At 43.0% G+C, this 27634-nt stretch overlaps 1 protein-coding gene across 19 annotated transcripts in view; it reads left to right on the top strand.

Moving 5' to 3' along the window:
* Window positions 1-27634, top strand: part of ABLIM1 (actin binding LIM protein 1) — a 303053-nt gene that overhangs the window by 243265 nt on the left and 32154 nt on the right. For 6 of the 19 annotated variants that reach the window (XM_047701384.1, XM_047701377.1, XM_047701375.1 and 3 more), the window contains exons 7-13: window positions 2390-2477; window positions 5726-5784; window positions 8216-8299; window positions 16296-16373; window positions 17055-17210; window positions 20988-21023; window positions 23466-23595. In XM_047701384.1, the coding sequence (XP_047557340.1) occupies window positions 2390-2477; window positions 5726-5784; window positions 8216-8299; window positions 16296-16373; window positions 17055-17210; window positions 20988-21023; window positions 23466-23595 (631 nt within the window). Of the gene's footprint in view, window positions 1-2389; window positions 2478-5725; window positions 5785-8215; window positions 8300-16295; window positions 16374-17054; window positions 17211-20987; window positions 21024-23465; window positions 23596-25818; window positions 25939-27634 lie in introns of all 19 variants that reach the window. The other 13 variants (XM_047701387.1, XM_047701389.1, XM_047701380.1 and 10 more) reach the window with 3 other exon arrangements.

Below are 27634 nucleotides of genomic sequence, written 5' to 3'. Positions count from 1 at the left end.
CTTGTTTAAGAAAGCACTCCTAGCCTGAGTATACTAAATTATCTCCTATAAATCCTTCTAATATTTCTACATTTTTGTTTCTGTATTTAGCTCTGTAACTCTCTAGAATTCTTTTTTTGTAGGTTATGAATTAGGAATCTAGCTTTACCTTTCTCTGTATGGAGAATCCATTGTTCTTACCGTTAGTGGAATAATCCATTTTGCAACTCACTGGAAATGCCTTCTTTATCATAGACTAAATTTCTTGTGTAGAGCTGTGTGACTGGCTTTCCTAAGTTATGTGTTTCACGACTTATTTTCTATTTCTGTACCAATATTAAAGCACTTGAATTATTTGAGCCTTAGAATAACTTTTTTATGTCAGGGAGGGAAAAACCCCCCTTCATCGATGCTGTTTTTTGTGCATTTTTCTTCTTCCATATGAACTTACAGAATCAGGTTATCAGGGTCTGTAGATGAAACTCCTATGAGTATTGTGATTGGAAATGCATTGCATTAATAGGTTCATTTTAGATAAATTGACATCTTTAAGTATTTCGTTTCCTCATCCAGAAATATTATATGCCTGTTAGCCTTTTTTGTCCATCAGTTAAATTCTATAGTTTTCTTTATGTAGATCTTGCGTTGAAGGGTTTGTTGGTATTAGAAATGGAGTCCTGTTTTCCCATGACACTGACGGAATTTGTTTTGCTAGTCAGTAGAAAGCTGTGGGGTTTTATATGTTTATTTTTTATCTAGCTGTTTGAACTCTTTCATTAGCGACCTGCATGTTTATTTCTTCTTGCCTTATCACTTTGGCGAGGACTAAAAAAGCTTTGGTGAAAGTGTAATTCCTTGTCTTGGTGCTCTTTGTTGAGAATGCAGCTAATGTTGTGCCACTAAATATAATAGATATATTGTATCAGTTTGAAGATCTGTCTTCCTACTCCCAGTTTACTGGGGAGTGTGCTTTTCACTGTAGACTACACAAACTTCTTGTAAAGGTGCCTTAATTCTTTCACTTACATTTTCCTTGAGAATCCCGATATTGTCCTAACTGGCTGGGAACTCTCAGCATTAACATCCCAGCTGGACTATAGTGCTTTAGAACTTACAGGGACTTCTTTCCTCTTTTACTCACATTTGACCCTGGATGGCCTAGAGGAAGGAGCTACTTTACATGACATTGTCTAGGCTTCCTTCATCCCCTAGGGAAGAAAAATTAAATAATAGTGTGTGAACCAAAACAGGAGCACCACTTCTAGAATTTTCCAGTTGGCACCATTGAACAGATTTCATTCCTGGCTTCTATTTTCAAATATCTTCATTTTTTTTCCCACTTGAGTGCCTTGAGTAACCAACTACCATCTCGCACTCTGGTTGCTAAGTGGCTTTTGTAGTTTCTCCTGGAGGGTGTGAGAAAGGAATCACTACCTGACCTCTGATTTCCTGTTGAGATTTCATGCAAACATAGAGGGGGCAGCTACTTCTAACTCTGGACTCTCGGCACTGCCATAGCATGTGGTTCATGCAAAAGAAATATTTCACTCTTGGTTGATAAAATGATTTCATTGTGGAGTACATTAGAAAATCTTTAGGTGGTGAAGATTTTTTGCTAAGCTATAAATGAAAAGATTTCATTTTGTCAGGTATGCATTTGGACCATGACTCTAATGTGACTTGGCACCTGTCTCGAGAATTGTCCCTGTGTCCAGTGACATTTTGCTTTGGGGAAGTCAGCACCTGCTGTGATGGCATCTGTCATATTTAGGAATGTGAAAAGCTCATGAATAATTCAGGGCCATCTTAGTAAAATGTCTTCTTTAGAAAACACTTAATAGAAGACTTTGGCAAAATACTGTTACAGGCAACACAGGAGAGAATTTGGGGTTCTCCTAAGGTGAAAGCTGTGGATGATGTCCTTTACTATGGTTTTTCCCATCTTGTTGTAAGCTAGATAGGTTTTTTTATTTTTAGCCAGTTTAGCTAGGAAAGTAAGAACCTGCTAAATATGAGAATCCTTTCTTTTTATTGCAAATCAGTACAAATCAGTATGGGTCTCCACATCAATTGGGAGGTTAATGTTTTGGGGGTGGGATGTTTTGGAGGTGGAGTGGACTCATCTCAGGTGCATGGTGTATAACTAGTAACTATCCAAGAGTGACCAGGCCAAGAGGTAGATGCCAGAAACCCCGAGAAGGAAGGCAACCCATCATGCAGGCATCAGTAGCTGGTCTAATGGGGTCAGCTTCCGCTTCCAGGGCTGTTGGTGTAGGAAAGTTAGGTCAATTGCACAGTTATTTTTCCTGCCTCAGCTGTTTCTTTTTGCCTCCAAATCCCCAGATCCAGAAAAGAGGCTGGGATCTGTGACAAGGTGCAAACTAAGGAGTCCCTCCCTCTTCTCTTGCAGGCAGGTGACAAACATTACCACCCCAGCTGTGCACGATGCAGCAGATGCAACCAGATGTTCACCGAAGGAGAGGAAATGTATCTTCAAGGTAAGGTGTCTCAGGAATTCAGTAAATTCTTCCCATCTGGGGAAGGAAAACCCTGCTTTGTTCGTTTGTTTGTTTTTAGAGAAGGAGGCATTTCATTAGCTGCAAGGCTCCCCAGATCCAAAATGAGTGTGGCCAAAAGTTGCCTCATCAGTTAGTATGAATCAGCCAAGCAGTTGACATGCTGGCCGTGAGCCCCTGAGTCTGTTTAACAAAGGAATGCGTTGCTTCTGGAGTGAATGCATAGGACTTGATGTTTGGACCCATGGAAGTGAGGCAAGAGTGAAAATTAGCAACACCTCCTCCCAGCCTTCCCCAGGAGGTGTGGGAAACAAGACAAAAGAAAAAGCGTTTCTAGATGGTACTTTGTCTTTGCTCCTTTCACTACCCCGCGAGAAGGATTTGTCAATGCCTCCAGCCTGCTCTGACGCAAGCTTTCAGGAAGAAGAAAATCTCATATTTGGTGAATTGCATCATAGATGTATTTCATCCCTTTAAGATGACATAGCTCTCATACGGAAAGAAAGATAGCAGGAGGGTGAGAGAGAACATTTCCAGAGTCCCTGAAAGAGAAGTGGAGAAGTTTCTGGTGGCAAAGAAGTACTCATTACCAGAGGGCCATCAGATTTTTGGGGATGATGGGTGGGAGGGGCAGAGGGAGAGAATCTTACGCAGGCTCCCTGCCAAACTCTGGGCTCCACTCACAATGCTGAAGTCATGACCCAAGCCAAAATCAGGAGTTGGATGCTTAACCGACTGAGCCACCCAGGTGCCCCCAGATTTTTTAAAGTTGAAAATCTTTTTGAGAAATTTTCCCAGTGTACAACCATGACTAGTTTTTATCTCCCCTAAAATGCTGACGTTTCTCAGCTAGAAGCTTGGGGGAGGATTCTCTTCCAGTCAAACAGCACCATCTGCACAAACATTTTACTATTTTTAGCTGGAGAAAGAGTCATTAAATCGACAAGGGCTTATCAGTAAAATTAACGAGAACCATGGAAGCTGGTGCTCATTCGGTTTGGTAATTACCAGGTCTCATCTGCCTTCGCATTCACTTCTTTGTCTCTCTGCACTTAACACTACGTGTATTTTTAATGAATGGTTCCTTTGCTCTCTATTTTGTTTTTATACAATGAAGAAAAGTCAACGGAAATGATTCTTGAATATTAAAGCAAAGCCTTATCTACTCTCTGAAAAATGCTACCTCTATGAGAAATTGACAACCCAAATATCACTCACTTTTAATGATCAGTCTGGAAAATTCTGATGAAAAAAGTCACTGAATTTTAAAGGGCTCAATAAAGGCAAGTGACAGGCCCCCAAACCCATAGTCTCACGTGGACTTTATATGACACATGTCTCTGAGGGCAGGCTGTGAGTCTCCATAGCCATAGGCAGGTGTCACTTTGCATTTTCAACATGGAATCGATATTTATTCTCCATTTGGTCTCCAGGCTTTGTTTTAGATTTAGTGTGTCTATGCTAGCACTCATAAACAAAGACACAAGGGTGTGTGTCAACCCCGTGTCTGCTGGGAACTGAGACTCAAAGGCTCTCGGTGCAGCCCCGCACGTTCACACACTTCTGGAACCTAAATAGAGAGTGATTTCAAGCTGTGCACCAATGAGAACATATTCATACTACAAATAAACAACCGTCCGTTAAGATGGGCTGTCCTCAGAATTCCGGGGGTAGTTGTAAATGGCTTCTAGCGTTGGGCTTCAGTGCTCTTTGCCTGCCCTTTCGACGTGTCCTTGAAGAAAGAGTAGTTCATCTTCCTCAGCATCTGACATGCTCCCCACGTCACAGTCCTTGTGTGTCTGACCTCCGGAGAATACTGTGACCCTGTGAGCAAACCCAGTGATCTGGTCAAGGGCTCCAACTCAGCAGAACCTTCAGAGCGAATGCTCCTCCTGGGCCACCCACATTAAGAGGATTTCCTGTGCTTTGTAGCCAGCCTCAGAGTAAACACTAATGCTAAAAGGACTGTGTGTCTGTCTGGTTAGTTTGTTTCATTCTCTGCCCCCCCACCCCCATTTTTCCCTCTACCTTTATTTATTTATTTATTTTTTGGCTCTGGGTTAAGCAAGATAGGAATGACTGTTAAATAGGGATTAAAGTATTGTTCTGATAGGAAAGGTATTATCCTTGTCATGGATATTATTTTATCTATTTTAGCTCAGTGGTGTAAAATAATTCAAGAATTTTTAATTTGGTGAATTTTCAAGTATACACAGGTGGTTGCTTGAAGAGATAAAGACTTAACAGGTCTGATGTTCCTCCTGAGACTTAGTAAATTCATATCATTTACTCGCTGCTTTCAACTTAGTAACTTCACTTGCTCAAGTCTTATCCAGTGCTCCTAGGGCTCTTCTGCCCATAACCATATTTGAACGTCTCCTTCCACGAACATAGGACTTACATACAGGTCTGACCCACAGCTGTATAAATGACATACATATCTAGGCATACAAAGTCATACTGGAGGACTTGAATTCTTACAAGAGCCCTGTATGGGATTTAAGTGTTGTGCTTCGTTCTAGGATGCGGGCATCATTCCAAGGAAGGGCTTCATTCTCAGAGAAGGTGAGGTATTGACTCAGGGACAGAAAATGACACTTAGTAATTTCACTCACTTGAGAGTGGAGACTTTTGTTGTTCTTATTGTTGTTAATTAAAGGGTTAAAAGTTAAAGAAGACTTCTGCATTTATAACATAACTTTTGACCTTTCTATGAGTTGGCTTAATTTTCCATATCTTTGTAGATGACCGTGTGTAATTGGATCAATAAAAAATTCAGTGAGTTTTGCTTCTGGGTATGGACTGTCTGACTGTATTTCCCTCGTCTAAATTTTTGGTTATTTTGATGTTCTATAAACATTGTTTATGGCTTCTGTTTAAATTAAATACAGCTTGTAGTAAGCACACAGATGTGACTTTTAAAGGATAATAATATGGTCCAAAAGGACAGCAACAACACTCAGTCAAGAATCAAACCTCTCTCGCGTCAGAACACTCTTCTGCCTGTTAGTGGTCTCTGTGGTCTAGAATAATGACCTTTCTAGAGCGAGCTCAGACTGGGTGAGGAAAACTCACCTGGTGGTTAGAGTTGCCATAATTCACTTGGACCCAGGGCTCTCACACTCTCCTCTGAGAGAGAAGAATATGAACTGTTCTCAGAAGTTCTGGCTAATAGGACTATGTCTTCTTTCCATTTCCTTTAACTCTCTGCGGGCATCGTGTCTTTCCAGGTTCCACCGTTTGGCATCCCGACTGTAAGCAATCTACCAAGACTGAGGAAAAGCTGCGGGTAAGGAAACAATGAGAGCTGTAGTGCCAGGTGCATTTGCTGGCCGTCTGTGTCATTGCCACTAATCCTCAGGGCTGGAGTTTGGGGGAAATTACTTTATCATGTCTTTTTTTTTTTTTTTTTTTTTTTTTTTCTTAAGAGCAGATCAAGTTGAAAGACCATTTGGCCAGGGAAGGAGGTTCCCTTCCCTCCAATGTTAAACTGATTGTGGTTTTTGTTCCCAATGCTTGTATTGGAGAAAGTAAGCCTTGCCTCACTAGTCAGGTTCATAGGAAAGCATTCAAGGAACAGTCAAAACATACAGATGAGAAGAAATTGTTCATCAAGTTCTAAGTCAGACATCTGGTGGCCTACCAGACTTTTTTGTACTTAGTCCATAATGTACTACCCCAACCCAAACTCTGCATCCATGGTACATTTTACTGACCTCTTAAATCCAAATTCACTGAGTAGCCTCTGTCTCCAGAAGCTGATTGTTTGTCAGATAAAACCGTTGGGGAAAACAATGATGTGCCCAAAAGTGTCAGTGTGAATAAGCATCCCGGTAACTTAACTCTTAGGTAACATCAAAATGTTTCAGTAACTGTCCTTGAACACTAAGTGCTCCGACAAAAGGATAGACCCTCTTCACCTCTCACTTCTAAAACCTTCTCCTGGTCTTATTCAGCCCTGACAACACCTCCAGATGACATTATTTTATATGTTTCAGAAGCAAAGAGCTGCACACGCTTATAAGTCAGTATCATTATCCATATCCTAATCAGATGCCCCTGGTTTTTCCCTTGGACTGTGAAATATTTTCTGAGCAATAATCACACTGGATCCCAGTCCATAGGATCCTAGGCTCTTGGTTTAGCTGACTTACTGATACCCCTGGAAAAACTATAGTTTGATTGTGTTCCACTTGGCATCTCAGGGAAAAGAAAGACCTGAAGTTACTTTGGAAGCCAAACTCTAGAGTGTGGTATCAGGTCTTCTTAAGCTGCCATTAATAGGTGTAAGCAGCTCTGCATTGTAACCCCATCGGCATCATACTTCTATGGAAAAGAAAAAAAAACCCTCATTCTCATAGTAATGGAGTAAAAACAAGACAAACTGAAAAGGAATTTGTCCACCAGTATCAGGATGGTGGACACATAACAGCTTCAACTTGAACATGTGTGTATAACCCTCAAGTCCACCCACCAGCCAGGTGCACACTGGAACAGTTACCTGTGTTGGGCACCAGAGTCTGAGATTTTTGAGGAACTATGGATGCTTTGGAAGTGGGTTATCTTTCTAAAATCCCAGAACATTAAAGATAGTAGTTATTGTCACTTTTATCATAAGAATGTAAAATTCATAGCGTAGCTTGGGAATGCTTCCCAGAAAACACCCAACTAACTAGTAGTTTGTACTCTCTCTACTGTGTTGCTTTCAGTTTTTTTGAATATTCATTTTCACTTCATCTCTGATGAAGTCTTTTGGGAGATGAGGAGAAGAATGCTAATGAGACCAGACTGCATGGAATGTATGTCTTTTCTCTGTAAGAGTCGCTTGAGTTCGCAGATAGTGTGACTAAAATGATATTTTAAAAAGAAAGGAAAAAACCACTCTTGATTGCATCTTGATAGAACTCTCTGGATAAGCTTGTGAAAACAATGAGTGAAATACTTCTCCTCTTTCTGGCCAAGAAGAGCTGTTAGTTTTTCTTCCTTTAGTCAAGTTTTCCAGAAAATTCCAAGACTTTTAAAGCCAACATTCAACCACTTGGGAGGTCAGTCCAACCCTCAGCTTGCTCACGTTTGGGAAGCCAAGGAGTGCGTAGGACAGAGCACTCCAGGGGGGAAGAGGTCCCAGTGCCCTGAATAGGGCGTGTGCTGACATTGGTGGGGTTTAAAGGGGAATCATTTTTTGAATAAGGGAATGAATGTTGTCCTCTCTTAAGGGTGTGTCTACAGATCACAGACCTTGAGCCAAGATTTCCAAGCCTTTCATGGGGTACCACATCAGTGCAGTTACCATAGCAAAATGAAAATGTTTTAAGAATTTTTCTGCAACCCTACTGAGTAATCTACATTCTTGGTATTTAAGAACTCACAGACCATTTATAATGATAGATTCTTAAAGACTTCTCTCAATGGCTTCACTGGCTTCTTACTCTTCATATATGAAACTGTCTAACTGGAAATATATGGAAGGGAATCATGGGGGGTTAGAATGTAGGTAAATAAACGGTAACTTGAAGACCAGTAAATATGCTTTTTACACATGGGGCCTTGAACACACACACACACACACACACACACACACAAGCTATAAAGCGATGCCCCTTGACAGTCACTATCAAATTCATTTTCCCAAAGGTTTCGTTTTGTTTTGTTCGTATAGTGTTTCTAAACTGAGGATATTTCTTTGTTCATTTCTTCCCTTTTTTCATGTTTTATGGCAGCTGCCAAACACGCATCGTTCTTCATCTGATTTCTTTTATCCCAAAAGTCTGGTTCGACGCACAGGACGGTCTCCGTCTCTGCAGGTTGGCGCTGTGTCTAGGCTGAGGCTTCGAGCCGCTATCCTGGCCCCAGGCTTCTGTCGCTTGTCCTCTCTGTGCTGCTTTCCCCCCATAACTTCTCTGGCTCCCGCAGAAGCAGATGCTTTTTCTCACCCCACGGAGTGCATCTCACATTCTGTCTGTTTCCTGAGTATTGTTTTCATTTAGAGAACTGGCTACAGCATTATGTTCATTCAAGTGAGCCCAGTAGAAGCTCCCCTTTTGGTCCTGTATTTACACATTTGTTCATTGAACAAATATTTGCCAGACATCCGGGAATAGTGAGTGCTAGGCTGGACAGCAGGGAAGACCGGTAAATAATAGATAAATAATTATAAAATGGTGTAGAAACCTATCACTTAGGTCTAGGAACCTCAGATGAGAGAAAGGCTCTCAAGGGGCACTTCCTGGGGAAAGTGACCTTGACGTTGGATGGTGGAGGTCATTTGAGATGAACACACATGGAGATGATGAGAAAGGCTTGGGACTGGTGAGGAGAAGAGCACCAGCACACCAGGAGGACACAGTGCTTGGGAAGGGAGTGGTTCGGCTCAAGAAACCAATAGTGAAGTGAGAAAGGAAATGAGAGGGACCAGGCACCTGCTGTGCAGAGGCCAGGAGATTTAAATACACTCAGATGTGCTCTCCCTAAGAATCCCTGTGAGGTAGCTGTCCTTGGCCCCATTTTACAGATGAGAGACTGAGACCCATCATGGTTAGTAATTTGCCCATAGTTAGCCTGCCAGCAAGTGGAGGAGTGAAGACAGTAAGAGAGGTCTCTGAGTTCATAAGTTGTGTTCTTTCCACCACAGCACAGAGGAATTTAGGAAGACAGGAGGGGAGCCCAGCATATTGGCTCCATCTGATGTGTCTGAGAAAGAGAGCAGCTTGACCTGCAGGACTGTCCAGAAGCCAGGAGACGGCTCGGCCAGCTCACCAGATGACCAGTGAAGCAGGAAGGAGCCTGGGCTCTCAAGCACCTACTTGACCTTCTTTAGGGGTCTCACAGAATCCGTTGAAACCTGTTAAATTATAATAACTTTCCACAGTCCTATCATAGCCCAGAGGAAACCCATTTTTTAGCTCTGCTCACAATTCGAGGTTACAACATAACACTTCAGTCTGGGCTCTGTGCCTACACCTTTTGTCTGTGCCTGCCAGGACCACGCCAAGGCTGAGGACAGTTGCTGACTGTACTTTTATTATGACTTCACCTTCTTTCTTTAAATGATTTGGAAGAGAGTTAGAGGTATCTACATTCAGAGCGGAAAGACACCTTTTAGACATCAAGCCCCTAAGTTTCTTCATCCAGAGAATGAGATCAGCCCACAGCCCTCCCCAGACATCAGCAGCAAGACTTAATTGCAGAGTCTGGGCCTGGGGTGCATTGGGTTGGCACACAGTACTGGCTCACACTCCCGACTTGTGTTTGTCATTCTGATCTTCATTCTGTCCTAAAGCTCATTCAGCCCCAGTGGTGGAGATTTTACACGCAGTGAAATTACAGTCTCATGAATCCAGTGGAAGAGCGGAAGCTGGTCCCCACCGCAGAGGAGTGTTGCTCAGAATTAGAATCGCTGTTTGGCAAGCAGTGGCTTTTTCAATAGTTTTGGGGTCCTTCCCCCAAAATATTCTTTATAACTCCAATAGTATTCTCTTTTGTTAGCCTGAGGCTGTAGTCAACTGATGCATTTTCATGACTTGAACAAAAATACCATCATCAAGTGTGAGATTCTTGGGTTTGGTTCAGACCCTCAAGTTTCAAAGATGGGGAGCCTCTTAGGTAGTGGTGGGTTAGAGAGAGAGCTCTGTTTTTAATAACCACTCTCTTCCCAGCCTGGTTCAAAAGGGACATCTGATTCCCATTATCTGACCGTAAATATCAATGAAGTCAACTTCAGCTCCATCACAGAAAGCTGTGAAGAGCTGGGGACCTGGCAGAGAAACAGGCCATTCGACAAGGCCCCTCTTCACCCATTGGCCATTGAGGATCAGCTCACCAGAACTTTGAAGAAGCCTGGAAAAGCCAAGGCAATTCTCAAGTCACACATATATGTTCATCTTTTAGATGCTTCCAGGGGCAGCTCTTTCACCAGATAGTACCAGACCCTTTTAGTTACTAGGTAAACCAGCTGTACTCCTTGCAGGAACATTCCACCCTCTGTGCCGGAGAAGTAAGCCCTGGTTTTGCTGTGAAGGAAATTGATAGGAGGAAAGTCATTTTATTATTTATATTCTGCAGTCGCTCCTTTTTCCTCGCGCTGAGGTACAGGTTAAAAGAAAATGATGAAGTAGAATTGCCTAAGAAAACATACTCAGCTTTACTTGCTTGGAAAAGTCGTGTATGAGTAGTGAATTTTGTCTGGACGTAAAACTCAGTACTGAATATTTCTAATTTCTGCTATAATTGATTGTAGACAAAGCAGATGATATTCCCAGGACCAAGCTTATTATAATCTACATTGGATCACTTGCTATATTCTAGAAAGGAGCTTCTCTGATGGGCCTTTGCAGGCTAAAGCATGAATGGACTGCCATACAAAATGGGCATGAGATTTTTTTTTTTCTTTTGAAACTAACATTCACTATTATAACGTATGCACTTGCAAACCTATAATATACCAAACATATTTTTTCTCTGTGTGCATATTTTTTGAGAGCTAATGGGAGGCTTTATATATATCTAGAATGAGGACATAATGTTATTGTTTTATTAACATCACTACAGTACATACTGCTTTATTCCAGGCTTTTGCTTTATTCAAATATTTTATTCTTTTTGCTATGTTTTTATCTTGCATCAGGATGTATAGGGGTCAAGATTTATACAGGAAAGACATATGGCTTTTGGCCATAGTAAAGGCCGATGGCATTTGTGAAACTCTCCAGAAAAGGGACTTTGTTCTCCTGAACCCCTCCTGCTTCCTCTAAAACATAAAACCCCTTTCTCCAAAGGAGTTATTTTCACCCTTTCTTGACTTAGCAGTGAACATGCAATGTATGCAAATTTTAAAAGTATTCCTTTTTCTGCAGCGATTATCACCACCTTGTCTGGTGGACTTCAGCAAAAACCCAAGGCAGGTAGTCAGTCCCAGCAGCACTTCCTATAAGATGTTGATCACCTTGTATAGGTAGTTGTCCCCTAGGGGTTCATCAGCTCTTTCCCATCTGGTTGCCAGTTGCCTGTAGTTTCTCTCCCTCCTTAGAGCATGGCTTTAGAGGAATGCAAATTAGATGGGTAGTTGTCACACCCCTGCTCCTGCTGAAAGGGGGGAGGTGGGGGGCAACTGAGTGCTCTCAGGCACTCCCTGGCCTGGCCACGTGCACGGTGGCCCATAGTGAAAGTCCATGGAAAATGTTACTTCTTTGCTTACTCACCAGGCAGCGCTCTGGTAAGTGTTTTAATGGCGAGTACCTGAAGAAGGACGAGCGCCATGTGGCCCCATAAAAAGATGTCTTCAGTGTCCTTCTCACTTTGTGACTGTGCCTTCTGAATGGGGGGGACAGATGGACCAAGTCAAGGCATAGAGGAAAGCTCAGCTGTAAGGTGGTTAGAGGGCTTTTAAAAAGACTTCATGAAGAAAGCAAAGAGACGTGTATTTTTAGGCAACTACTGTGAGTGATCAAAGGCCGTTTTTCTCTCTTCCTTCTTGAAACAAACTACTCAGAAATCACCTTCTTGATTTTTTTTTTTTTTTGAGAAAAATAAAAAACCTTTTTGAAATTGAAAGTGGGTCCGTGAACATGTCCTGGGGAGATAGATGTAGGTTACAAGGACCCCTGGATGAGAGAGTGAGCTGGGACAGCCACACGCAATAGGGGTTTCTTCCTGAAGCTCCTTCCTCCTGTTGGCCACAATAAGGATTAAATTCTTCACCTAGTTGTATTAGCAAAATACTTTGAGAGATCACAGCCTGTCTGTAATCCTCTCTGTATCATCTACTGTGCCTTCCCCCTTTCCCTGCATTTTTTTTTTTTTTTTTTTTTTGGCTAAAGATGGCACTAAAAAATAGAATTGAAATTTCCACCTGTGCTTTCAAGTTTGGTTTTTCCATAAGGCATGAGGGAAAAGGTGCTTTCAGGAAAATAAGTAAATTGCATCTACTTCTAATAACAGATTCTGTTTCCTTTCTCTATAGAAGGGGGCATACCTTTGAGGATAAGTATTAGAAATTATCTTCATTTATAATACAGTTGACCCTTGAACAACATGGGTTTGAACTGCATGGGTCCACTCATACACTTCATTTTTTTGTAAATACACTGCAGTACTCTAAATGTATTTTCTCTTCCTTGGGATTTTCTTTCTTTCTTTCTTTCTTTCTTTCTTTCTTTCTTTTTTAAGTGTCACAATGCAGCTGGGTGAGGAAAGCATTTTTATTTATTTATTTTTTAAGATTTTATTTATTTATTTCACAGAGAGAGAGATCACAAGTAGGCAGAGAGGCAGGCAGAGAGAGAGATAGAGGAGAAAGCAGGTTCTCCGCTGAGCAGAGAGCCCGATGCGGGACTCGATCCCAGGACCCTGAGATCATGACCTGAGCCGAAGGCAGAGGCTTAACCCACTGAGCCACCCAGGCGCCCCTCCTTGGGATTTTCTTAATTACATTTCCTTTCTCTAATGTACTTTCTTGTAAGAATATAGTATGTTATAAACATAACATACAAAATATGTGTTACTCAACTGTTTATGTTGTCAGTAAGGCTTTCGTTCCAACCATAGGGTATGGGTAGTTAAGTTTTGGAGGGAGTCAAAAGTTATATGTGGATTTTCCACTGCCCAGTGGGTCAATGCTTCTAACCTTGGCATTGTTCAAGGGTCAACTGTATAGACAAGAGAGTAATTTTGTTCAGTGTAACTCTAGTAGAGGTTCACAAAGGCTGCTGACCCATCGGGTTATTGAACTCAATTAGTAATTACAGAATCACTGTTGTTAACTTGGATATCAGAATGGGTTGAAATCGTAATTAATGTAGGTTAAATAATTGCATATAAGGATCATCTGTGGAAATGTGGATCATCTGCAAAACTTTGTTCTAGCCCAGCTGGGTGACAGTAGAGTTAAGTTCATGGTAAAGAGGAAACAGTCAGTGGGATTTGAAAGAGGGAAAGCATGGCAGAAAGTTGTTGCTTTTCAGGTTAAATGAGTTTCAGTTGGAGTGGATTTGAGCCGCTATGTTGGAAGACAGCTATGTGCCTTTTGAAGCTCTCTTGGCCATCAGAGACCCTCAGCAAGTTATTTATTAATGAGGGAGGGGATACAGCTGGAAGAATAAAAGAATTCCTTTTAATAACAAAGTTGTTCATTTAAAATTGAACATTTTTATAATTCTAGATATTTAAAATCGAAATACAAAATTCCAAATACTTAAGATTAAAATACCCAAACTAATAGTTGAGTTTTAAAAAGTAATCTTACTATCCTCATGAAGGAGGGACCTCCAACCTCCACCAGGTGAGCTCATACACTTTGGGAGCCATTGGGACTGTGGCAGAAAAGCCAGCGATCCGTGTGCGCTGAGACCTGAGCACGGCTGAAGAGGCAGCACACCAGGGACCATTCCAGCAGATAAGACAGGCCTTCATGCAAGGTCTTTGCCAAACGGCAGGGGAAGGGCATAAATTAATAAACCAGAGACCTGCGCTTTAGAAGTCACCCGTCTTGGGCAGATACGTAGTCACTTCACAGAGCTCTCGAAAAGGGGAAGGGCATCAGGCAATCTGACTGCCACCCGTGGACTGAGGTAAATGACTTCATGTGTCTGAGTTCCGAAGGGAAGGCCCACAAATGCAGTAGCTGTAGAGAGTTCTGCGGACATCTCATGCACGGAGCTCACATTTGAAAGGACCCTCTGTCACGAAGAGCGAAACAGAGGCGGTGGTCTCCTCCGCTATGTGAGATTAACAGATGAAGAAATCCCGGCTAAGGTCCAGTGTCTGGAAGATGCTGGAAGTGGGTACATGCCCCGTGTGAGGCGAGGTGCTTGAAGCTTTATAGGTGTTGTTTCCTCTGACCCTATGAACTAGGTGTTAGTACCATCTACTCCATTCTAGAAATGAGAAGTTGAAACTTAAGGAAGTCAAAAAGGAAGAGAGAAAGCGAGAAAGGAGAGAAACAGAAAAACTCAGAATGTCACACAATTAGGAGAGCGAGGTTTTGAACTAAATCCCTTGACTCCAAATCCAGCCTCCTAACCCCCCTCTATTATACTACATGGAGTCGTGTTTTATCCACCATCTCATTTTATTCAGGAAAGCAGAACAAAGGGCCATTGTAAGAAAATAAGGTTGTAACTCAACCTATAAGCAAGTGGAAGTGTATGGAAATAGATTCTAACTAAGGAGACCCAAGTGAAGCAGAAGCGAGCCACAGTAAATGCAATGAAACAAAGCAATTTCTGAATGTCCAAGAGACATCTTGAGCCTTTCCTAGTGCTGATGGGTCTGAAGATGCTCCCGGCAGACAGAGCTCTCCACAGGAGCCAGAGCATCGGCAGGTTTGGTGACCAGCTGATTTGACTTTGAACACAGTCTGACTATAAAAATCGAAAATACTTCTTCTAGAATCAGAGAACCTGGGACGGGTGTATGCAAAATGGAGGTGGTTCAGATCTGAAAGCCTTGAACGAAGGTTGTCGTGGATAACTCTTCACACTGTTAGCTCTGCCACAGTCCTGCTGACTGCTGCAGAGGAAGCCCACAATACTTCAGAGCCATCCCCAAGTGTATCATTAAAGGATGGCAGAAAGTATCCCTGACCCGTATCTCACAAAAAATAGGATGTGTGACATGGGAGAGACCCCACGGCTCAGTGTGCTCTCTGGCTGGTCACACAATGTCTTTGCTGCTCGCTAATGAAAACAGGGCTTCATCATACCAACATCAGTACCTGAAGACGTGTGACTGCCTTGCATTACCCCCTCTCCTACCCCACCTCAACCTGGAGCCACTGCAGGCTTCTTGTGGAGCTAAGGACACTCTCCCCTGCTAGGTGATCAAACATTTTTTTCTTTTGCTTTCACCTCATCTGTCCCATAGCTGTGGGCTATTCATGAAGGAAAACACTGACAGAAAATAAGGGTAACCATTTTGGGTTGAAAGATCACGGAGGGCTTCTTTGAGGAGATGACATTTAAAGCCAAAACTAGAGGAAGGAAAAAAAATTATGTAAAATCGAGGATCAGAGCATTTCAGGCAGAGGGAAGAGCGAAGATAAGAACCCTGAAGCAGGAACCTGCGTCCTACTCCATGAATGATGGTGGGAAGGAAGTGAGAGGGTGGGAGAGGAGAATAGGATCAAAACCCTGAGGTGCTGGGAGTTGTGATTTTAAGTGGTTGCTGAAGCCAGAAGCAGAGTAGTGACCAAATTCTGTTCTTGAAGGTCTCTCTGGGGGTGCCTGCATGGGTGCCTCCCAAGGGTCTGACTCTTGATTTCAGTTAGGTCATGATCTCTGGGTCTTGGAATCGAGTCCCGCATCAGGCTCTGTGCTCAGTGCAGAGTCTGCTTGTCTTTCTCCCTCCACTCCTCCCCTCACTCATGCTCTCTCACTCTCCCTCTCTAATAAATAAATGAAATCTTAAAAGAAAAAGATCTCTCTGGTCTCTGGGTACCAAATGGATTTGACAAGAATGGAGGTAGGAAACCCTCAGGCAAAGTCATTGCAACAGTCCAGATGAGCGGAGCTGGAGACTGGGGCTGGGATGGTGGCAACAGAGGCAGAGGGAGGTGTTGGTGAAGGCAGAGCCAGAAGGTCTTGGAGGGGACGAGGAAGAGAAGGTGACAAGTCCCCAAATGCATTCTCAAGGCTAACTGCTTAGCTGGTTCTCTTTAAACTTTCTGTCTAGGTTATATTTTCCTTTACTCAGAAAAGCCACAGATCTTTTCTAACCAGCTTAGTTTTGAGTAAATGCTAGGGACTCGGGTCACTCTTGATTCTGAAGCCACAGTCTGAAATCTTACAAGGCACTTTTTATTTACAGCCTACCAGGACTTCCTCTGAAAGCATTTATTCTAGACCAAGCTCCAGTATCCCTGGCTCCCCGGGTCATACTATCTATGTAAGTATTGACTTCTGGCAAAGACCCTTCCTTTTGGGACAGGTAAAGTAGCAGATGGTAATGGGGGGCGGGTAACCCAGAGTAGAATAATCTGTTATGAGATCCAGTTTTCATGGTTGAAGATCAGCCTTCCCAATCACGTTTTCCTTCGGGTAATTAAATTTATATACAAATGTGACCATCGATGTCAATGACCTATAAAATGCAGTAATACCACGCAGGACTTGAAAAATTGTTGGATATAGACACTTGGGGATTAATTAAACATTTTGTAAGGCTGATACTGAGTATTCTTAAATTCTGCTACAAGATATTTAAATATTTAGTTTATCAAATATGCAGTTCTTGTTTTTAGCCATCTGGGAGGATTTTTTTTTTTTTTGACCATCTGTTTGAGCTTCTCCATCTCTAATAAATTTAGGAAAATGATCGTGAAGGTTTGCAGGCGTTTCTACTTGGTTTATTCTGCACAGACTTTTCCCTAAGCTTTTGGTGACTTTTTTTTTTTTAATAAAACATGATTAATATATGGTATAAATAGGCAACTTTCTAAAGCAAAATGCTTTGACTTTTGTTTCTTTTTAAGCTCTTCACCTTTCAAACAGGACATGAAATGTACTAACAGTTTTCCAAAGAGATGAGACTGAAAAGTGATTTTGCTTTCTGTTTTAACTTTGCCAGGCAAAAGTGGACAATGAAATCCTGGATTATAAGGATTTAGCAGCCATCCCCAAGGTCAAGGCAATTTATGATATTGAACGTCCAGATCTTATTACCTATGAGCCTTTCTACACTTCCGGCTATGATGACAAACAGGAGAGGCAGAGCCTGGGAGAGGTAACACATTCTAGAAGCTGTGCTCATACAACTTCTCTTTCATCATGTGTATAAGAATGACTGATTGGAATCACAATAAGTCAGAGGGTTCTTTTGATTGCCTACTGTTTGCAGGCTTCTGTACCAGGTGCTTTGAGGGGCTCAGAAATCTCTCACACCATCCCTGGCCCCAGGAGTTTACGGGTTGAGAGAACAGAGCAGCCAGAGAAAACAGTGGGGAAGCATGAATGAGTGCCGGTACCAGGTGGTGGGATGGCAGAGCGGACATACTGGGGAGTAAGTCAGAATTCACAGGGGAGATTCTGTGAGCTGGGTAGAGGGAGTGAGGGAGAGTCTTCTGGGGGTCTCCTGGGGGTACCATCTGAGGTACAGTCATGGGGATCATGAGGAAGAGAACATACATCCTCAGGACAGCTGCTGTGTGCAGCTTCTTAAGATAGTTAGACTGTGAGAGAACAGAAATAGCAGAGAGACAGAGGCCATGGTGTGGCACAGTGATGTGAGCCAGGGTTCTGGAATCAAATTATCTGGGCTCAACCTGGGGACCCCACGTGCCACTTGGATGACTTTGGCCATGTGGCAACCATTCTGACCCTGGTTTCTTCATCGGTAACACAGGGTGACAGAATCTACCTCACAGGATGTTAGTAAAGATTAAATAAATGATCTCTTAAAGGTTAGTATCTATAGACTATCTAGATCATTTATTATCTATTAAAACTAATCTGTATAAACTACTCTGTTAAAGCAATTACCTGAGAGACTCGTGGTAAATGTTCAGCAAATGACAGCTGCTGCTGTGGTCATTCCCTGTCCTCTTGGGGCTTAGTAATGCTTTCCCAACATTAATGGTCCAGAGGCTGGAGCACAGCCTCTCAGCCCCTTGGGGTCCTCCCCATCCCTTCCCAGGTTTGGGGGTTCCCTACCTGGGTTGCATGGGCTCTGGTCTGTTCTCCTGGCCTGTTCAACTCACTTTAAACCTTTTTTCCCTTTTATTTTAAAATTGGAATCCCCTATACACTGATTTGAGTCCAGTCAGAGAGATGTTACCCAAATATCGGACTAAAATTAGCTGTCAACCCAAGGTTAAAACAGACTGTAAACTACCTAACATGTCTACACAGTGCTTTGAGATCTTAGATGAAGAAAAGCCATGAAAACATGGTGATTCTGTTTCATTTGTTCTCAATAATACATGTATATATGACATCTGTCTCATAATTATATTTATATGTATTCGTAATTGTAATATATGTTGTTCATTCACTTATTTTTCAATTTGGGGTTGAAATGGCCCATTGGACAGAAAGTGATATCTATTTTCATGTAGTGCCCCCTAGTGGTAATATCCTTGTAACTGCATCTGCAGCCACACCGGGGGCGAAGGGGGTGGCGGGGGCGGGGGGTGCTGGGTTGTGAGCTGCCATGGGGCCCCGCCTGGAGAGCGGTGTAGAAAATCAAGGAAAAGGGGACGCCTGGGTGGCTCAGTGGGTTAAGCCGCTGCCTTCGGCTCAGGTCATGATCCCAGCGTCCTGGGATCGAGTCCCACATCGGGCTCCTCGTTCTGTGGGGAGCCTGCTTCTCCCTCTGCCACTCTGTCTGCCTGTGCTCGCTCTCTCTCTCTCTCTGACAAATAAATAAAAATAAAATCTTTAAAAAAAAAAAAAGAAAAGAAAATCAAGGAAAAGGACAGTTCCTGAAAGGGTGCACAGGGCCTGGGCCTGGAGCAAGTAGATGAGAATTTGCTCATACTCAGGTTGTCCAAGCAAGGGGGAGGTGAGTTGTTTTTTGGTGTTTTAGGTTTGGGGGTACATATCTATTTCCCGGTGGCTCCGTTTTGAGCAGTAAAACATCAAGCACTTAAGAGTTTGGGCTTTGAAGTGAACGTTTCAGGGTGTTTTTTTTTTGTTTTGTTTTGTTTTTTTTTTTAAGATTTTATTTATTTACCTGACAGAGAGAAATCACAAGTAGGCAGAGAGGCAGGCAGAGAGAGAGGAGGAAGCAGGCTCCCTGCTGAGCAGAAAGCCCGATGTGGGGCTCGAACCCAGGACCTGGGATCATGACCTGAGCCGAAGGCAGCGGCTTAACCCACTGAGCCACCCAGGCGCCCCCGTTTCAGGGTTTGGAGTCAGACTTCTGTTTACTAACCATACAACTTTGGGGAAAATACGTATTTCAGTCTCCTTATCTGTAAACTCAAGGGAGTAACACCTGCCTCAGAGGTCTTCTGTGATTCAGTGAAATATTTAGGTTAGAACGGTACCTGGCCCGTGAGTGCTCGACAAAACTGCTGGCCACTCTCGTGGTCAGCATCATTACCGTCAGGACCCAGAATGATGACCTGTGGGTTTTTCGGAGCACGGAATCTTGATGGGAGTTTGCCCCCAGATCAGAACACATGTTCTCCATCTCTTCCCCAACACAAGAATCTTGCAACGTAGAAAACTTGACACACGCTGTTTGATTATTTATTCCTCTACTTATTAACACTTTCTCCAAAGAATCCATAGATTGCCAATTTAGAAACACTGGAGGAATAAACTTGACCTTCTACGGCTCCAGGAAACATGAGAAGGGGGTGGATCGGGAGGGCCCTGCTGTCAGCAGGGTCAGGCCCTGGCTCTGCACTTCAAGGAGCCTGGCTCCCCCAGCTTAGACACCACTACCACCACCAACGCCAACACAGGCTGTAGCTGTCTAGAGACCTTGGGGCTTGAGGAAGGTGCTGTGCCGGGAGAGCCCGGTAGCATCTTGTGACCTTGGGGTGAGGGGAAAACTGGGATGCTGAGAAATCTAGCTCTGTTCTTCAGGATGCTTTGTTTGCATTTCATTTCCATTTAAATGCTTTTTGCGTTTTAATTGTAAACATTTCATTCATTCATTTAGAAAATATTTGTTGGGTACCTCATAGGTGCCAGGAGCTGCTCTAGTCCCTGGGAATACAAGTAGCTATAATGAAACAGAGTTCCTGCCCTCGTGGAACTTGCAGTGGATATGGAGACAGACCATCAGCAGATACATAACACCCTTCTCCAGGGTGTAGTGCTAGCAGAAAAGTGAAGCAGAGTAAGGAGAAAGCATGTAGGACTGGGTTCCTTCTTCAGGTAGGACGGTCACAGAAGGCACTGTGTGTACCACATGAGACCTCACTGAAGAAGAGGAGTAAGCCCGGCAGGTGTCTGAGTGAAAGGCACTGCTGGCAGAGGGCACAGCAGATGCAAAGGCCCTGGGGTGAGAGAGGGTTTGATCTGTTCACTGCCCCCAAGGAAGCCTTTGTGCCTGGAAGGTTGGAAGCCAAGTGAATGTGGTCATGTTGGCAAGCCCATCAGGGCGGGATCCCACAGACCTGGTCATCCCTGGTCTATGTCATGCAGCAAATGATTTTACGTGATTGCTCTGATTATAATTGAGTCAACAACCATGTTTATAAAATTCTGTGTTCCAGTAGACACCATGACTCATAATAGTAAACTGAGCATAGTTTGAGCATAGAGGGAAAAATAGTTTCAGTTTGTCTAACTTAAGCATGAAAGTACGACTACGTCTTTCTCAAAACCCATAGTTCTTAGGCTGGGACATGAGCCAGGCTCCTGAGAACTTGGTTGTCAGGCTCCTGTCTGAGCCTCACACTCAACTTACCGAATCAGAAGATGGGGATGGACGAGGGGAGCAGGCGTGTGGATGCGGTATGGTTTCCAGGGGATTCTGATAAACTAATTAAACTGATAGCAAATCAATATCCACTGTAACTTTCGATTCTCTTTTATTCTTCTATAGTCTCCAAGGACTTTGTCTCCTACTCCCTCAGCAGAAGTAAGTACCATTGTTGAACATTATAACGGATGGGATTTGGGAGTTACCTGGACTTTTCCTAGACTGGAGTTTTTAAGGAAGGACGTTAAACAAAACAACAACAACAACAAAAACTGGGTGCAAAATTGTGATGCATGTCGGATCCCTTACGTGTGAGATGACTCTAAGACACGGTAGTCCGTGTTTTCTACAGTGAGACTGGGGGTAAAAACAGCCGTACAGTAGTCTGAGCCTCTGCCTCTAAGTGCCCAGGAAGGGTTTGCGGGGAGTGAGACCACCCGTCCTGCTGGGGGCGCTCTCCCCCCCATATATGGAATTGATCTGAGGCCCAGCATCCCGGACTATCAGAAATAGCCTCCGGTGGTCACTGAGCATTCTGTAAGCAGAGCCATCTTCAGCGGAGGACACTCCCTTTTGTCTGAAATCCATAGTCTTGTCCCGCTCCTCAGGGTAAAGAGATCTCACAGTGGCTTGTCACAATGGCTTGTATCCGGCCCACCAGGCCCTCCGTTCTCTTGGGAGTAACTCCGGTGTGGATCGCGTGGCGCCATCTGTGGTCCTTCCACCAGACACCGCCCCGGATTAGTTATTCTCACAACCGTCTTAGCGGTTCTTCAACAACTTCACACTCTCCCTCCTCGTCCGGGGTTCCTCGGTTTTGCCCCAGTCCCACGCCGACTGCCTGCTTGGTGACCGGAGCCCGTAGAAGGACTTTCCTTGGTCTCTCCTCATTTTTTCCCTTTTGGGGCAGGGTGCGGGGGGCTTCCAGGCTAGCGACCTAGGCTCAGGATGACTCGCATCTGAACGTGGTCCAGCGCCAGGGTCTCACCCAGCGCTTTCTTCATTTTCGCTTCTTCAGAGAACAATAACAATAACTAAACCAATGTGTTTAGCATGCTTCTTACTGTTCTGCATTTCCTTAGGTACCCAGTGAGCCAACGCCTCAGGTGTTGGGTCTACTCCCATCTAAAAAAAGAATAATAATAAAAATAATAAATCTGGGTGGCTCCACCAGTTAAGCATCCTGACTTTGGCCCGGGTCATGATCTCACAGTTGTGAGATCGAGCCCCGCATTGGGCTCTGTGTTCAGCAGAGAGTCTGCTTTAGATTCTCTCTCCCTCTCTGAGAAATAAAATAAAACCTTAAAAAAATTAAAATGAAATGAAAAATAAAATCAGTGAGTCTTGTCTTCAAGCAACTTTCTGGATACTCTACGTAAAACTGGATTGATCTTAGATAACCATTATAATTTAACCTAGTAAAAGCTCTGTAGCATTCTGATGTTTGTGACTGAGGGCTGTGAAATACTAATTTCTGTTAGTATTCTAATGACGGAAGTTATGAAGCATTAACTTCTGTTATCAACCAGTTGCAAAGTTGAAGCACATTGTTTAGGGACTTCTTTTTATTTTGTTTTTATATAACTTATTGTTCTAGGCAACTAGAATCAAACCGTAGTTTCCTTGCCATTTGCTCTCACATTTCACACAGCCCTGGTTATTGAGTTTTTAATTTAGGCATTTTTCCATTCTGTCTTCCAAACTTGTATTTCTGTTGTGGTAGCAGAAACTTCGTAAGACAACCAGTTCCTAAAATGTAGAACATTCCTTCCTACCCTTTTCATTGTTTGAACCATTTTATGTTGTGTTTGTGTGTGTATGATTTTTCTGTACTTCACATCTAATCTGCTCTTTTCTGGCTTTGGAGATAGTGGGCATGTAGTGTATCCATTGAATGGATACACCTAATTGACTTCATTATTCCCCGATTTGTTGAAAAAGTTTAATCTTTATAAATGGTGGTATTATAAATATCTTTGAGCAGATTTTTCCATTTGGAGATCACTTTTTATTTTCTCCTTGGGATATGTTTCTCAAAGTGGGAAGTAGGATTTCCTGGGTTTGAGGCCACCAGCAGCTTGTTCTTCAGGAAAATCACTTTAAAATGTCACCAGATCAGTGTTATAGACAGTGTGGGTTGGTGGCCAGAGCAAAGGGTAAGATGAGAGCCGGGAGACTGGTTCTGAAGCAGGCTCTGCCCTATGGGAGCTACACACCTACACAAGGGTCTCCTACCTGCTCGGAAACATCTTACATCTGTGGAGAAGGGAGGTCGTACCTTGTGTTCTGCTTTTTTGCTATGAAAATCAGATGAAATGCTGAACATACTTTGTAAAACTGAAGGGCACCATACCAGTGTGGCCATCAGGGTATTCTCTTTTTCCCAGAGATCTAGCAACATGGGAGTTTACCATTTTACATCTTAAAATTTGGGGAAATGCAAGAGCTATGGGTTTTAAACAAAATGTACGTATTGAGGGATATGACCCTAAAATGTATGAACAGGTCGACATCAGGCAGTCCTTGTAGAACTGGATGTCACTGGGACCCAATGATAGCCTGAATGTGTCTGATGCGCCCACGTTCTCGCTCTTTTTCCAGGGCTACCAGGACTCGAGGGACCGGGTGATGCACCGGTCCACCAGCCAGGGCTCCATCAACTCCCCCGTCTACAGCCGCCACAGTTACACTCCAACCACATCTCGCTCTCCCCAGCATTTTCACAGACCTGGTAAGGGTGCCTGTCCTGGAGATTCACTTTGTGTTGCCATGTGATTTTCTTTTTTCCCCCCACTGATAGTGTATTTAAAATCTGCTGCTAAGTAGATCTCCCCTTTTCCCAGGAAAAAAAGAACTCCTATCTAACTATAATTTGTGTAATTTTGTGATTATATTCATTATGATTTATTAAATAATTACATTTTGACTGAATAGCGGGAAGCCAGGGAGATTTTTTTTTTCTTTTTTTAGACTTAAAGAAAATTTCATTACTTCGAGACTTAACATGAAGCTCTCCAAAGAAAATATTTTGATGTGCCTTTTAGGCACATCTAAAATCTAGCATTGGTCATTTATTAGTGGGTTTGCTGTGTTTCCCCGAACCAGGCACAGGGTGTTACTAAGTGTGCTTGGCTAAGCACCTTCTAGAAGGAAGTATTACATGGCACCTCGGGGTTGTATTTGATAACTTTTCAGATCTATTCTAGCCCTTAGATTTTGAACCAGACTTGGAAAACAAAAACATTAGAGACATATTAGGATAGACAATATCGAACAGTAGTGGACTTCAGGTGACCTTCATCTGTGCACAGTGTAGTCCCGATGACTATTAGTAGGTGTCTCATGTGGAATGGAAAAATGGAGATCCCAGCATGGATCCAAGGTTCCCTGAGAACCAGACTCCCAGAGGGAGACCCTGGCCTTCTAAACCACCTTGGTGGCAGCGAACGTCTAGGAAGACTTCCTTTTAAGCTTCTTGCTTCTGTGCAGGTTGATGAGAACAAACTCATTCATTGCTAACTTATTCGGTAAAATAGAACCAAAGGAAATGAACAGCATATAAAAAGGCTGCAATCTTTTCCTTAAAGCCATAGACTTAATGCACATAGAAAATTGATTTTTTTGCTATATGATTCTTCAATAATGTATAGTCTTCTCTAGGTCATAAATAGTATTTGTTGAGTTACGTTAAATGAGACGTTTTCAAGAACTGGATTCCTTTTTTTTTTTTTTTTTTTGCCATATACAACTATATTCATTTAATTCATGTCCTAGACCTGGGTCTGGACTTAAGCCCTCATCTGTGTGGAAGACAAGAAATCCTGTACGCAGCCACCCCTCCATGTAGGCATGTGCTGAGGTCATTGAGGCCACAGCCATGACCTTGTCAGAATGATGTGGGGCTACAGGGAAATTGTTGTTCCATGGGCCCCTAAATAATGAAGGGGTGTCCAGCCAGGGACATTATTTCCCTAAAAGATCATGTCACTGTTGAGCACTGAAAGTTTTCATTTGTTCCCATCATGTTCCGAAGCCAGCACCCTCTAGAACATTCCCAATTCTAAGTTCTCCTCCTCCTTTTCACGATACATTATGGGAATGCATGATGCCAATTTTTAGGATTTATAATTATTTTTTCAAGGTCTACCCTTGTCAAGTGAAGCCGATGCGGTTCTGACAGCAGGGCTGTGGTCGGTATAGAAAACTTCTGATTATCCTCCCTGCGGGTTCTAGATCCTAGATGATGGTACATGTTCCCCAGGTTTGGATTTAGTTACAATGGCTAGTGTTCCTTCCAAGATAATGAAGCTTCCAGTCCCCGTGTGCTACCACCACGCAGTTCTCAGGATCCTAAGTAGATCTTCACCACCCAGGGAATACAAACAGGTTTTCCTTCTACAAAAGCAAATAAAATTAAACTGCTACTGGGAGAAGTTGGCAGCCTAAAAAAAAAAAAAAAAAAAATCCGACCTTTACATATAACTACTTCTTTTCAAGGTTCTTAAAATGATTATCGGGGGTTTTTTTTTGTTTGTTTGTTTTGTTTTGTTTTTTGTTTTGTTTTTTTTTTACATGTGTTTCAAGGGTTCTGTTTTGCCAGGTGCTTTTTAAAAACAACTGAGTCTAAATGTTGTGCCAGGTACTGGCTCCAGAGTAGCCCGTGTCATCTTGACAGAGAATGTCGTGGTGGCCATTCCTTCTCATAAAGCCATTTATTCCAGAGAGTGACTCTGTACCAACCCGAACCTATTTGCAAATTCTCCCCACTTTGCCTCTCCCTCAGCAGGTGCGTTCTTAACCCTTTTGCCTTCTTCCTTTTTCAGACTCCTGATTAACGTTCTTAATTCCTCCCCACCCCACCCTTGGAATGATGATGTTGTCCCTGCTCCTGTGTTAATTTCTGTTCTTCTTTTCTGTTTCCACCGGGCCCTGCCCCTGACTCCTTGCTGCACAGAGCTGCTGTCTCCTGGTGTGCAAAGGTTGTCCCACCTGCGCACCAGCAGCCTCAGCTCCGCCCACAGCGACTCCCGCCCCAACTCCCCCTTCCGACACCACTTCATTCCCCATGTCAAAGGTAAGGAGGCAGGCTTCTCCAGGCAGCCCCCCCGCAGAGTGGAGATTTATTAGCACCGGGGAAGGCTAATAAGGCGCATCTCCAAGAATTAGCTCCCGGCTTTCAACCTCTCCGCATGCCTGCGTGTGTCATGACTACACCCAGCGTCTTAGAACTGACATGGCCTCTCTCCACGGGAGAACTATGTCATTTCTGAGGGCTCTAGATGAAGAAACAGGAAGTATGTTTAAGACCATAAGATTTATTATCCACCCCTTAGGGAAAAAAACCATATATTATCATTTTGTTTTTCTGTGTGTCAAAAGCAAAATATAATATATAGTTGGGGTATTTTCCTGGTTTTGATATGTGATGTGGCTCAGCGAATTATACCCGCATTTAGCAACAAAAATGCAAAACTTGTCTTACTGGTGATAAGCCACTTAACCACTTAATGATATTAAAACATTTGGGTGGTATACAAAGATCTGTGGCAATGTAACTTGAATTCCTCTCCTCAAACCAACCCTTTGAGTCATCAGTCCTTGTTTGACTGGTCGTGATCTCTGCACGATGCAGAAGAAGAGCTTTGCCTTCTGTTTTCTGTTTCTGCCCTCCATCCTTGCCCATTCCCTTTATGGCATTCCCATTGTTTTCCTCCTTGTCCATCATGCTTCTGTAGCAGTCCTCAACTGGGGCTCCCGTTCCCCTCCATGTGTTGGGGGATCCAAGAGCCCTGAAGGGGTGTCAAAGGGGCCATAATTTAAAATATGTATGAGCTCCCAGAAGCATGCTAACTTGTTCCATAGTCTTGATTTGAACCAAATTAACCCATGACAGTAGCTAAAGGAGGGAAGTGGCAGATGAGCACAGATGCTGTTAGGGGACTTGAGAGAGACCTAACAGATTCTAACCCTGTGATCCAAGCGTTCACGTCCTGAGCCCTGCTACTGAGTAGCCAAAATGTTCCAGTTGACTGAGCTTTCATTTGTAGTCTACCCAAGTTATTTTCTTACTGCTTACTTGGATTTTCGAGCAACTGAGTCCAAAAATATAAATGTACTTCACTTAATCAGTGTGCTGTTATTTTTATGTGTACTACTTTAGCATTTTCTATGCCATAAAATAATGTTGCTGACATGCTTATTGAAGATACACATTATTTGTCATTGGCAAAGGGATCAGCCTTTTTCAGTTGGAGCAGCACTTTCTAAAATTCTTGACAGAATACTTACAATTATTATTGCTAATTAGTATAGGGGTTGCTTTAGAGAATGTGTATAAAGCGGTGAGAAGTTATTTTAAAAAAACTTCAGAGATGTATTTTAAAGAGACTTTAATATAGAAGCTCGTGGCCCAACTAAGGTTAGTTTGTTTGCTTCTAATATACAAGAGAAAAATAGGTTTTTAATTAAAAAATGTAAGCTCCCTTGTTCGGTTACTAGATGTTTCATCTTTCCAAAGAGCTGCTTTTGGAGGAAGAAAAATGCACATGCCCTTTGTACAAATAACACGTCATAAAGTATCAAAACACAGAACCTTGTGTCTGTGCATGGCTTTATGGAGACTTGGAATGCCCAGGTGGACACTGGACGCCTAGGTTTAAATATTATCTCTGTCCTGTCCTCGCTGTGGGACCTTGGATTGTTGACTTCACCTCCTCACCTGACTTCAACTCCTGAGTGTTATTGGCTATCTCGTCTATAGAACCTATCCT

This window comes from Lutra lutra, chromosome 14 (assembly GCF_902655055.1).
Source record: "Lutra lutra chromosome 14, mLutLut1.2, whole genome shotgun sequence".
Taxonomy (NCBI): Eukaryota; Metazoa; Chordata; class Mammalia; order Carnivora; family Mustelidae; genus Lutra; species Lutra lutra.
This window is presented reverse-complemented; position numbering and strand designations above follow the sequence as displayed.